General features: G+C 37.2%; 2 protein-coding genes across 2 annotated transcripts; one reads left to right on the plus strand and one right to left on the minus strand.

The window, feature by feature from the left end:
- The first annotated feature begins 450 nt into the window (after nucleotides 1-450).
- On the plus strand, nucleotides 451-9,125 carry LOC120441766 (G2/M phase-specific E3 ubiquitin-protein ligase-like). The gene is made up of 9 exons (XM_039617158.1): nucleotides 451-611; nucleotides 1,147-1,453; nucleotides 4,155-4,228; nucleotides 4,343-4,395; nucleotides 5,432-5,742; nucleotides 5,839-6,017; nucleotides 7,075-7,244; nucleotides 8,519-8,733; nucleotides 8,870-9,125. The coding sequence occupies exons 1-9, from the start codon at nucleotides 522-524 to the stop codon at nucleotides 9,103-9,105; spliced, it is 1,635 nt and encodes a 544-aa protein (XP_039473092.1). The 5' UTR covers nucleotides 451-521; the 3' UTR covers nucleotides 9,106-9,125.
- Nucleotides 9,126-9,164: 39 nt separating this feature from the next.
- LOC120441767 lies at nucleotides 9,165-11,564 on the minus strand. Its single transcript, XM_039617159.1, has 3 exons — nucleotides 10,737-11,564; nucleotides 10,209-10,427; nucleotides 9,165-9,604 (listed from the first exon to the last, which is right to left on the minus strand). Exons 1-3 carry the CDS (start codon nucleotides 11,477-11,479, stop codon nucleotides 9,397-9,399), a joined length of 1,170 nt encoding a protein of 389 aa, XP_039473093.1. The 5' UTR covers nucleotides 11,480-11,564; the 3' UTR covers nucleotides 9,165-9,396.
- Between the last annotated feature and the right edge of the window lie 550 nt (nucleotides 11,565-12,114).

A 12,114-nucleotide genomic window follows, 5' to 3' on the forward strand; every position in this document is an offset into this window, starting at 1 on the left:
CACATAGGGGAAACAGATCGTGAAGGGGAAACACAATCTGACGGAACAACTGAATAAATTGCCACTCCGCAAGTGCTAAGTAGGCTAGCTATTTAAGAGTATTTCAGTCTGCAACTCAGTAACATTTTTGTGAAACCACTAATTATATGTAAAATAACGTTCGCAGCACTGATAATCACCACTGCGTGTTTGTAGATTGAAACTCACAAGTAGGCATTTATATTATATTGTATTATTTCGGATTTAATCAAGCCCGCTCATTAGGCTAAATGAGCCAGGTAAATTAAAATCCCTTTTCCCACTATATCCGTAACTCAATAGTGTATCACCTAGAGATGTTACTAGCATCCTCGGGAGCTATTTTTATCAATGAAAATTATTCAGTGTTGTCTCAATCAGCATACTGTGTGAAATATTACATTTTGCCTGTGTGTACAGTATGTGTATTTAACATTTTCTTTTGTTTCCCTTTAGCATCGCAGACAAGCCCAACCTGCCCGACTCCAACTTACAGCACCTTTATGGAGTACAGGAAAAAGAAAAATGAGGAGAGGCAAAAATTTTCTTGTGGTAAAATGGGATTAAAGAAGACTGCAAAAACAAAAGTTCAGGTAGTTTGTTATAAGCTGATGTTAACTGGTTAATTACGTTCCATTATTATTCCTTAGGGGTGTTGTGTAAGTTTGATGTAGAAAAGCTACAAACAAAATACAATAAAGAATTTGGCAGCTGCTGATTATGCAGGTTGTCCCAAAGAAAGCGGTCTTGATTTTTTATTGCAGGTGCTAAAAGTCTGCCTGCTTAGCGCATTTTGCGTCTTACTACAGTCCTCATGATGCACCTCAGTATTGTAGTTCTTGTTTTGAGCGTGTTTGGTTTGTTTCAGTGCTGCACAGCAGATAGGTGAGGTGGCTGTGTAACGTGTTCATTTTTGTGAATCAATAATGTGTGTGCGCTTACCATGTAAGTACTGCAATATAAGAAGGATGTTGGTGTGACTTCTATTGTGTTCTTTGCTATTGGGTTTATTACTAAGAAGCTAGTTCTAACTGTTCATATGTAAATGTGTATATTATAGGTTATTGTTTGCATAATGCAGCTTAGATTAATCTTAGCTTCTCATAATCCCTGTGTTTTTCCTTACAGATAAATATTGGCTTGATGTCCAAGAAGAAAGATGGTTTGAGGCCACATCGTGGAAAAAGTATTGCTCTAAGAATTGACCCTGACAGCTCTGCCACAAGTCTCCTCAGTGAAGCTGTTAAAAAAATGAGGGACTTTAACAAAGACTTGAGTGATGGACCATTCCTCCTCTTGTATCCTGATGCCACAGAGGTGATTAATATCCCTGGGACCAATAGTCCATTTACTCTTGGGGCTTATAAGGCTGAAATTGGCAAGCCTTATCAAAGGATTACGCTTTTCATCTGTATAAAAAGCGACTTTGAAGAAGGTAGGTTGGCAGTGTTTTTTGTGGATTTAAACATACATTGTATTATTTTTAACAGTTGTAAAGTCTTAAATAGGAATTTCATTTTGCTACCATTAAGCACCCAAGTCAATATACAGTGGGGCAAAAAAGTATTTAGTCAGCCACCGATTGTGCAAGTTCCCCCACTTAAAATGATGACAGAGGTCAGTAATTCGCACCAGAGGTACACGTCAACTGTGAGAGACAGAATGTGAAAAAAAAAAAATCCATGAATTCACATGGTAGGATTTGTAAAGAATTTACTCGTAAATCAGGGTGGCAAATAAGTATTTGGTCACCTCAAACATGGAAAATCCCTGGCTTTCACAGACCTGTAACGTCTTCTGTAAGACGCTTTTCTGTCCCCCACTCGTTACCTGTATGAATGGCACCAGTTTGAACTCATCATCTGTATAAAAGACACATGTCCACAGCCTCAAACAGTCAGACTCCAAACTCTGCCATGGCCAAGACCAAAGAGCTCTCGAAGGACACCAGGAAAAGTATTGTAGACCTGCACCAGGCTGGGAAGAGTGAATCTACAATAGGCAAGCAGCTTGGTGTGAAAAAAATCAACTGTGGGAGCAATCATCAGAAAATGGAAGACATACAAGACCACTGATAATCTCCCACGATCTGGGGCTCCACGCAAGATCTCATCCCGTGGGGTCAAAATGATCATGAGAACGGTGAGCAAAGATCCCAGAACCACATGGGGGGACCTGGTGAATGACCTGCAGAGAGCTGGGACCAAAGTAACAAAGGTCACCATCAGTAACACACTAAAACGGCAGGGAATCAGATCCCGCAGTGCCAGACGTGTTCCGCTGCTGAAGCCAGTGCATGTCCAGGCCCGTCTGAAGTTTGCCAAAGAGCACATGGATGATACAGCAGAGGATTGGGAGAATGTCATGTGGTCAGATGAAACCAAAGTAGAACTTTTTGGTATAAACTCAACTCGTCGTGTTTTGAGGACGAAGAATACTGAGTTGCATCCCAAGAACACCATACCTACTGTGAAGCATGGGGGTGGAAACATCAAGCTATGGGGCTGTTTTTCTGCCAAGGGGACAGGACGACTGATCCGTGTTAAGGACAGAATGAATGGGGCCATGTATCGTGAGATTTTTAGCCAAAACCTCCTTCCATCAGTGAGAACTTTGAAGATGAAACGCGGCTGGGTCTTCCAACATGACAATGATCCAAAACACACCGCCCGGGCAACAAAGGAGTGGCTCCGTAAGAAGCATTTGAAAGTCCTGGAGTGGCCTAGCCAGTCTCCAGACCTCAACCCCATAGAAAATCTGTGGCGGGAGTTGAAAGTCCGTGTTGCTCGGCGACAGCCCAAAAACATCACTGCTCTAGAGAAGATCTGCATGGAGGAATGGGCCAAAATACCAGCTACTGTGTGTGCAAACCTGGTAAAGACCTATAGTAAACGTTTGACCTCTGTTATTGCCAACAAAGGTTATGTTACAAAGTATTGAGTTGTATTTTTGTTATTGACCAAATACTTATTTGCCACCCTGATTTACGAATAAATTCTTTACAAATCCTACCATGTGTATTCATGGATTTTGTTTTTCACATTCTGTCTCTCACAGTTGACGTGTACCTCTGGTGCGAATTACTGACCTCTGTCATCATTTTAAGTGGGGGAACTTGCACAATCCGTGGCTGACTAAATACTTTTTTGCCCCACTGTACATAAATTAATGGGGTGAGGAAGTTTAGTTTTTCTTTTTCAACCTGGATCTAATTTTTAATATACATTTACTCACCCAGGCAAGTTTGGAGCCACTTTTAGTCCTTTGGGCAAAGTTTATATCCATTTGCAAACAGCGTATATCTATATAATTGGAGCTCATAGTGCAACTGAAGTGCAGCCTCTAAAAATGCATTATCTGCATAACGTAATGCCTGCCAAAAATAAGGTCTAGACGGCATAGACAAAAACAAACTTACAGTTTTATCTACTTCCAAGAAACATTAAATCTGGAAATTTTTGTACCCAAGTCAGATTTCATCTATGCTCTATATTATTTTTGCATTCATCCATTATTAACTTAGGAGATTTTTAGTTTTCAAAACCCATGAAAATCCATCTTGTGCGGCTCAAAATAAACTGTCTGCCTAGACTCCAATGTTGGTGTGGACCAATCGTTTGTTAGCATTGTGCTTCTGGTTGGGCACATTGGTGTGTGTTCATGTATGACAACAGCAGCGTGTGCCTAAGCAAAACAAACATGGCTGTGCTGGTGGACGCACTTGTAGAAGTGGCTATTAAATCTGTTTTGAGACAACCAGTAACAATTTTGTTTTTTTTAAAAATGAGCAAAGGTAAGGTATTTGTGCATTTTCTGATGTTAACAATTTGTGTGCTTTTCTCCTGACTGGGTTTAGCAAATTATTTACTGTGATTGGCAAAAGACAAATCGTGGTAGGCAGGCATTTGCTGGCGCATCCCACAATCAGCTCAAAATAACATGCCAGATGGCCCCTCCCCTTTTCAGACACTTTTTTATTGTAGCACTTGCAGATCTATGTGTATCCCCGACTCGACACAGGGCAGTGCTAAACGTAGATCTGCCACATGCCTGGTTATATTAGGTTATATTGAGTGAGGCTTAATTTATAACTTAGTAACAATTCAGTAGACTTACTTTGTTTTCCTGTTTTGTAGCTGCTGAAATGTCTGACTCTGACTCAGAGGTTGTTGTTAGACGTCCCACTGAGTTTGAGCTCGCTGATACACTGGTAAGTCGAATTCAAAACACATTTCATTGATCTTTTAATTTTATTAATCGTTTTCCCTACTATTTTAACTTAGCTCATTAATACTCTCTATTTGAATGTGCGTGTTTATTTCAGCCATGGGAACCACAGGATGAAAGCAGTCCTTTACCAAAAGTTGCAGAAAATGAGTAAGGGATATTTTCAGAACATGTTGTTTCTTTTACAGTATTTGCTTACACTATTTATGATTGAGATGTACACTTATTCAGTTCTTGCATTGCCTGTTTGCTATTTAGATGTCTGTTTCGTTTTAAAGTGTCAACATATTTTTTTATGGTCAAGAAAGTTAAATGCTTTTCTTTGTCCTTCAAGAAATTGTGCTGGGGATTGTGTTCAAACGAATGAAGCACTAGAGGTAATTAACTATTTTGATTACTTGTATAGCATTTTATCAAAGCCATGAGACCCAAAAGCTCTTCACACATTATTCAGTCTTTCACCCAAAAACACACATTCACATAATGGTGATGACAAGCTACATTGTAGCCACAGCTACACTGTGTGTGTGTGTGTGTGTGTGTGTGTGTGTGAGAGAGAGAGAGAAGCGGTTTGGGGCTCGTAGGACCTGAGTAATGCACTGACTAAAGTACTAAACAACTACAAGTCATTTAACATCTGCCCTGTAATATTTAAATACATTTAACTTTTTTTTTTGTCATTCATTTTTTATTCATTTTCAGGTTATAGATCTGGATGAACCAGGCAGCAGTAGTGAATGTGTCGCTGTTAAGAACTCATGCTACAGGTGTGTTGTGTCTCATGAGTCCATGAGTTTCCACAATATAATAGACATGATATACATATTTAAGAATGTCTTTTAAACCTTTACATTTCACTCTTGACAGAAATGTCGAATTTTATATTTTTGCAAAGCTGGAACTATGTGCTTAGTCATTATTGTTATTGCATATATACTGTATACATAATGTTTTTGCTCCACAGAAACTACACAGAGTTGTTTGAACCAATTGTGATTGAGGATGATGATGTTGCACCTTGTAAAACCAAAGATCTGCCCCCGGAAGAACCTGAGTGAGTAATTTAGGCATTTATATCAAATTAAATTCCATTTGGTTCTGTATATAATAATTTCATGCAAAATATGATCATTGAGTAATGATGTGTATATACAATTTGTTTTTAATATGTTTATTTTTCTTTTAGAGACACAGATGTGCAGGCACATGAAATTATTGCTGATTTGGCGCTGGCAATTGACCACAAGAAAGTCAGTAGATTCAATATATCGAGGTCGGATGTATGGGATGGAGCTGTTCGAGGATTTCGACGGAGCACGTACTCTGACAACAACGACTTGTTTATCAAGTTTAATGATGATGCTGGCTGCTTTGAAGAAGGTTTGGATATGGGTGGTCCAAGACGTGAATTCCTGACGCTTCTTATGAGCCACCTGAGAAATCGCCCCATTTTTGATGGACCTCCAGATCGTCGTTATCTTGTATATAACTCAAGAGGTGAATCACTCTTATGTATTTTCGCTTTCAGGTTATTTATCATTAACACATATTAGATTGAGATCTACCTTGAAAATGTTGTGCCCTGTATAACAGCTGCCATGGAAGTTGAGTATTTCTTAGCAGGCAAGATGATAGCTGTATCTATTGTAAATGGAGGACCAGCACCACATTTCCTCTCAAAGAACCTGGTCAACCGCATGATAGGAGATCCATCTTTCAGCGCCACAATTGATGATGTGAAAGATGAGGAGATAGGGAAAGTACTGCACCAGGTACAACATGACCTTGGTTCAGGGAATGTTTTTTTTTTTTTTTTTTTTTTACATACAGGTTCAGTATTTTAAAAATAATCCACCTGGATTAATCCTGATGGATTGGATTTTTTCTAAATTGGATCTTGTTATTTGTATTGTGAAACAGATTTTATCTTGAAGATTCAAATCCGGAAATTGCAAATACAATCCTTTGCTATTAGTAGAATATTGCTTCCTGGTGTGGATTTCAAAAACATAGACCCAAATCTGGATTATTTTGATCCTTTAAAGCAGGGTTAAAATGATTCAACCTCAAAAAGGTGGATTTTAGATTGATCTTGTGTTCTAGGAATATGAATTTCAGGATTAATTGTTGTTACTGACATATTTTACCAAAACCTCAGAAAAAACTGCATTATATTGAGTAAATATCATAGGTTACTGTTTAAAATCAAATTTCCAGTTCTAAAATGAAATGCAAAAGGGCCACGTGTAGTAACCTTGTTCAAATGGTGGCTTCAATCATTTCTTCCATTCTTAAGATTTAAATTTGTAAACCAAAGTTTCAACATTGTTTTTAAGAAATGTTCAGTTTCATCAATCTTTCACACACATTAAGAGTAATTGATGATATCAAAAAGTCAAATTTTAAATATATAACATGCAGATTTTGTAGATACTAAATGCAAATGCAAAGAGGATCAGGATCATTTCTATCTAATCCTGCAATGTTTGAAATACTGGGTTATCAATCTCAGGTTTGTGGATTTGAATCCAAGGATTTGGATAATTATTACATTATTAAGATCTTTTGTATCTTTCGTTTCTATTCACACTAGCAATAGTTTTAAAAAGATAGTATTTACGAAGTTAATTATTTCTCAGGTGAACCTTTTTTGTAGAATTTCTTCTAGTCCGAGAAAGGTCTGTGATGTTAATTTACATTGGTAGTTTTGGCTGCTCTTTCAAAATAGGTGGAAAAAGGATACGCTTGTGTATGTCTGTGTGCATTTACATATACTATATTTTATATATTTTTCTTTTTGCTTTGAATTAATAAAATTTCCCATTATAGGTCCTAGAAGCAGAATCCGATGAAGTTTTGCAAAATTTAATTTTGCAAAACAGTACTATCTTCCAAACTGCTGGATGCCTCAGAAGTGTGAAGACTTCTGAAAAGCAAGGTTTCGTGGAGGAGTATCTCAAATGGTACATCATTGAGAAAAATGAAAGTGCCATTCAAAGGTAATTAGTGACTTGTCTGACATGTATTATTCAAAATATAATTCATGTAAAAATAATGCTAAATTCTAATCATATTACTCATTGTGAACAAACAGAGTATCTGAGTCATAAATCTGCTTTTTTCTAATATTTTTTCAAATATTGAAATTGTATATAAATTACCATTTTTGTAAAAAAAAATTGTCAAAGTACTTTTTTACTGGTTTTTGCTTTCATAGTAGTAAAACATAGTAAATGGTAAATGGCCTGCATTTGTATAGCGCTTTACTAGTCCCTAAGGACCCCAAAGCGCTTTACACTACATTCAGTCATTCACCCATTCACACACTGGCGATGGCAAGCTACAATGTAGCCACAGCTGCCCTGGGGCGCACTGACAGAGGCGAGGCTGCCGGACACTGGCGCCACCGGGCCCTCTGACCACCACCAGTAGGCAAACATGGGGTTAGTATCTTGCCCAAGGATATTTGGCATGTAGCCAGGAGGCAGCCTGGGATCGAACCACCGACCTTCTGATTTGTGGCAGACCTGCTCTACCACCTGAGCTACAGCCACCCCAGCATGAATCATTGAAACATGAAACATTTATATCAAAGTCACTGATCTGCTTGAAAAACATCTTCACACACCCTTTTTTGCTGCTGAAAGAAGAAAGAGTCCTCTTTGTTGTGGTGGTTTTAGAATTCACATTGTCACAGAACAAAATATTCTGTGAGCCTTCAAAAATCAATAAAAATGCTGAATATCTCTGATACTGAGGGGGGTATTAAATCGGCACAGTTTATCCAATTTTATTTTTTATTTATTGCATACTCAGAAATGTTTGTCATATTGTGTGTTTGCATAAAACACCACAGCAATTTCCTAATGTTGTAACTCTTCATACATTTGGTGGAAATTTTTCCAAGTCTAATTTAATATGCATTATAAACATATTTACAACAGGTTTTCTTTTTAAAATGCTGACAATTTTATATATAGTTATGTATATTTTCTACACACTATTGTTTGTTAAGATCACAGATAGTCAGTCATAGTACATGTTTATTTTTCAGTTATTTATAGACATGTTCCCTTTTTTTGATACTTTATTTTAGTTTGTTCTAGCTTCTTAAAGGACAATATATTGACACTTTTTATTTTTTAATTTGTCCTAATACTTTTAACTAAAGTTCTATCTATGGGCAATTACCAGTCCACACATTGCTGCAAACTGTGCAATAATTCATTTTTATGCTTTAAACCAATTAAAACAGATTGTTTATTCTTAACAGATTTAAAGATGGACTGGACAGTCTTCATTTTTTCACTGCAGTCCAGCAGTATCCAAGTGTTCTGGCACCATTGTTATACATGACTTACAAGACCCTGACTGCATCAGATATGGAGAATATATTCAGACCAAGTCTCAGCCCAGCAGGAAGCAACAGGCGGCAGAAGGAAGCGCTAACACTTGGCTTTTGGGCAGATTATCTGCTTGATTGTGAAGGTTTTTAATGAATGCTTTTTTTTCTTTGCTTTTAGAATTTTATTAAATAGAAATTGTTTTATTAAAGGAGAAATAAGGTGATTCCCTGGAATGCATAGTCAAAAAATTAACTACTGTGTTTACTTTCTTCTTTCAGAGAAAGTGACAGCTGTGTCACTGGAAGAATTATTAATGTTTGCAACAGGTTTGACTGCACTTCCACCAGCTGGGATGATACCACCTCCATGCCTCGAGTTTTCGAGTGATTCACCTTTTCCTGTTGCCAACACCTGTGCAAATGCACTGAAGCTACCAGTCTCTGAATCATACAGAGTCTTTAAGGCAAATATGGACTTTGGAATACAAAATTCCCCTGGATTTGGAAATTTTTAAATCACATGTCTTAAGTGTCATGACAGTTATTAATGTTCATTGTGTGAGTTAAAGAAATTGTTACAGAAGATTTCATTCACTCGGTATCTCAGGGATTTTTTTATTATTTGTTTGAGAGGTCACCCATTAGTTAAACTCTGCTGCTCTTGGCACATTTGAAAGTTTAAATTGTGGTTCAACATTGAGTGTTTTAATTCTAATCAGTTGCTGTATATCAAATGATGTTAACAATATAGGTTTCACTTTAGCAAGAGGAACATACACTAAAAACAGGAGTTCAGTAGTTAGTGTCTAAAATCCAGCTACATTCTTCAGGGCTAGATACAGTTCTGTGGCTGACTCCCAGTCTTGTGGCTGCTCCAGTCTGTTTTGTTGTACAGTGTGGTGTAGATATTCCTCAATGTTTGAGTCACCACACAATTCAATAGCTTGCCTCCCCTCGGGAAATACATCCAGTTCTCTCTCCTCAACAGCAAATCCACAGTCCCTTGAACCATATCTGCAAAAGGGAAATTGAATTAAGGTTTTTTTATGGTTTAAAATGCCAAATTCATTTGTTTACAATATATAACTGTATGGTAGCATTGACTGTTCATAAAAAATATAATGCTATCATAATTAGTTGTGTAATTAAAACTGCGTTCCAGCAAAATTGTTGGAGAGCAATTTAATATTCAACATAACATTTTATTTTTAAAAAAGTGTAGATTGGAAAACTGAAGGTTACGGTTATTTAATTTTGTAGGACAAAGCAATAAATAAATGTAGCTGTTTTTTGCTACAAAGTGTAGAAATCTGACAGTTTTCTTCCTTTTACCTGAAACTGCAAAGTTCATTAAAATTTTTAATGTGCTGCAATCATCTGTTAATATTGTTTTTTTTTCAGATAGCACAAAATTACACTTCAACTAACACTTCAAAACAGATGATAATGATTGTAATACAAGGGTGAGTGCATGCTGCTAAGATAAATTGTGATTGCAAGGCAAGTATGATCAGATTAGTAGACCAATAGACAAAATAATTGTGACGGTCAAGTTATGCTTTCACACAAAATTTTTTTAATGCAAAAACTTAAGTTATTCAATGAAGATGTGAATTACCTGTGAGGCAAGAGATAGAGCTCATTTGGAATTCCCCCAGGACATGATGCAAGTCTGCTTGGACGGATCCTGTGTTTGTTCCAGAGATCTTTGCATTCATCCAGGTCTTTCTGTAGTACATTGATGAAGCAGAATCTCAACAAGCATTGGTGTTCGTGGCTTCCATTAAAGTTTCCAGAATCTCTTAGGTCTCCAAACAGGTCCATCCAAAACTGAGACCTGGGAATACATTAAGAAAACATCTTTGTTATTTTAAAGTGGTTTAGGAAAGGTCCTTCCTATTCTAATTCGATCCATGCCAGAAATGACTCAAAATAATGCATATTTCTATTCAATAGAATTGATACCTGTGGTGGCCAATGGAAACAACTAATTTTTACCACATAATTAATTATGGTAATTAATTAGCCGACTTAATTTTGGTTTTAAAATAAATGGGTTCAACAAATCGTTTTAAACAAATGTTTTCAAAAATTTATAAAAACCACTGCTTATCAGTTTCCACTCTACCAGGCACACTGTACCAACCTTCCTCTTCTAAGAAAAGACCACCATGACTCGATGCGTTGATTCCCTGTTGACGATCCGTAACTGTGGCTTAAGGAACCGGCGTAATGATCCGCATGCGCGTGACGGAGAGTACACTGAATAGCAGCCATTGTCCCATTCTCTGTCCCGAGGTCTGTTCGTAATCTCATTGGTATAACACCAAGACTCTTGACACAGTTTATAAAATTATGAGCAATGACGGCTGGATTGTTGTTTGATGCTCCACACACAAGCCACATCATTCTTCTTGAAAACCCATCAATACATCCTGACAGGGCAAAGCCAAAGGGTTTCAGTTTGTCATAACCATCTACATGCCATATGTAGTTGGGTCCCATGGAGTGATACGTGCGTCTTGTAAACCTCCTGCGAGTTCTAGAAACGATTCCTTGAGGATTCAGCTGTCTTAGCAACACCATAACTACACTACGTTTAACATGTAGCTTGTGTTTTTGTTTGAGAACTTGCCACATGGTCCGATAGCCAAACAATTGTCCTGGTCCTCGAAGCTCATTTAAAATAGCACGCCTCACCTCAGGTAGAGGAGAGTAGTTGCCACGTCTATACAGTCCTGCTTCTTTTAAATGCGTCTTCAGTGTACGTAAACTAATTGAAATTTCGTGGTTAGTCTTGAGCATATCCAGAATAACTTCGTATGTATGCCCTGAATCAAAATATTCCCGAATAGCGGAAGCAACGTGTGGATCACTCGTCACGTTCATGTTTGTAAAAATGCATTCGGCAGAACAACTTCCGGTTCAAAAGGCTACCGGATCCATCATCCAATCAGTGATGCCTGTTGTTGCAGCATTGGTACCTACCTCTTCCGGTTTGGGTTTTGTTGTTGCGCTTTTCAATTTGTTTTTGTGCTTTTCAATTTGTTGTGCGTTTAGTGAATTTGTTTTTGTGCTTTTCAATTTGTTGTGCGTTTTGTGATTTGTTTTTGCGTTTTGTGATTTGGGTTTGCGTTTAGTGAATTTGTTTTTGCGCTTTTCAATTTGTTTTTGCGTTTAGTGAATTTGTTTTTGCGCTTTTCAATTTGTTTTTGTGCTTTTCAATTTGTTTTTGTGCTTTTCAATTTGTTGTGCGTTTTGTGATTTGTTTTTGTGTTTTGTGATTTGTTTTTGCGCTTTTCAATTTGTTTTTGCGCTTTTCAATTTGTTTTTGCGCTTTTCAATTTGTTGTGCGTTTTGTGATTTGTTTTTGCGTTTAGTGAATTTGTTTTTGCGCTTTTCAATTTGTTTTTGCGTTTAGTGAATTTGTTTTTGCGCTTTTCAATTTGTTTTTGCGCTTTTCAATTTGTTGTGCGTTTTGTGATTTGTTTTTGTGGTTTGCACTTCAGGGCCACCGTAGGTTT

Source organism: Oreochromis aureus, linkage group 9 (genome assembly GCF_013358895.1).
Source record: "Oreochromis aureus strain Israel breed Guangdong linkage group 9, ZZ_aureus, whole genome shotgun sequence".
Taxonomy (NCBI): Eukaryota; Metazoa; Chordata; class Actinopteri; order Cichliformes; family Cichlidae; genus Oreochromis; species Oreochromis aureus.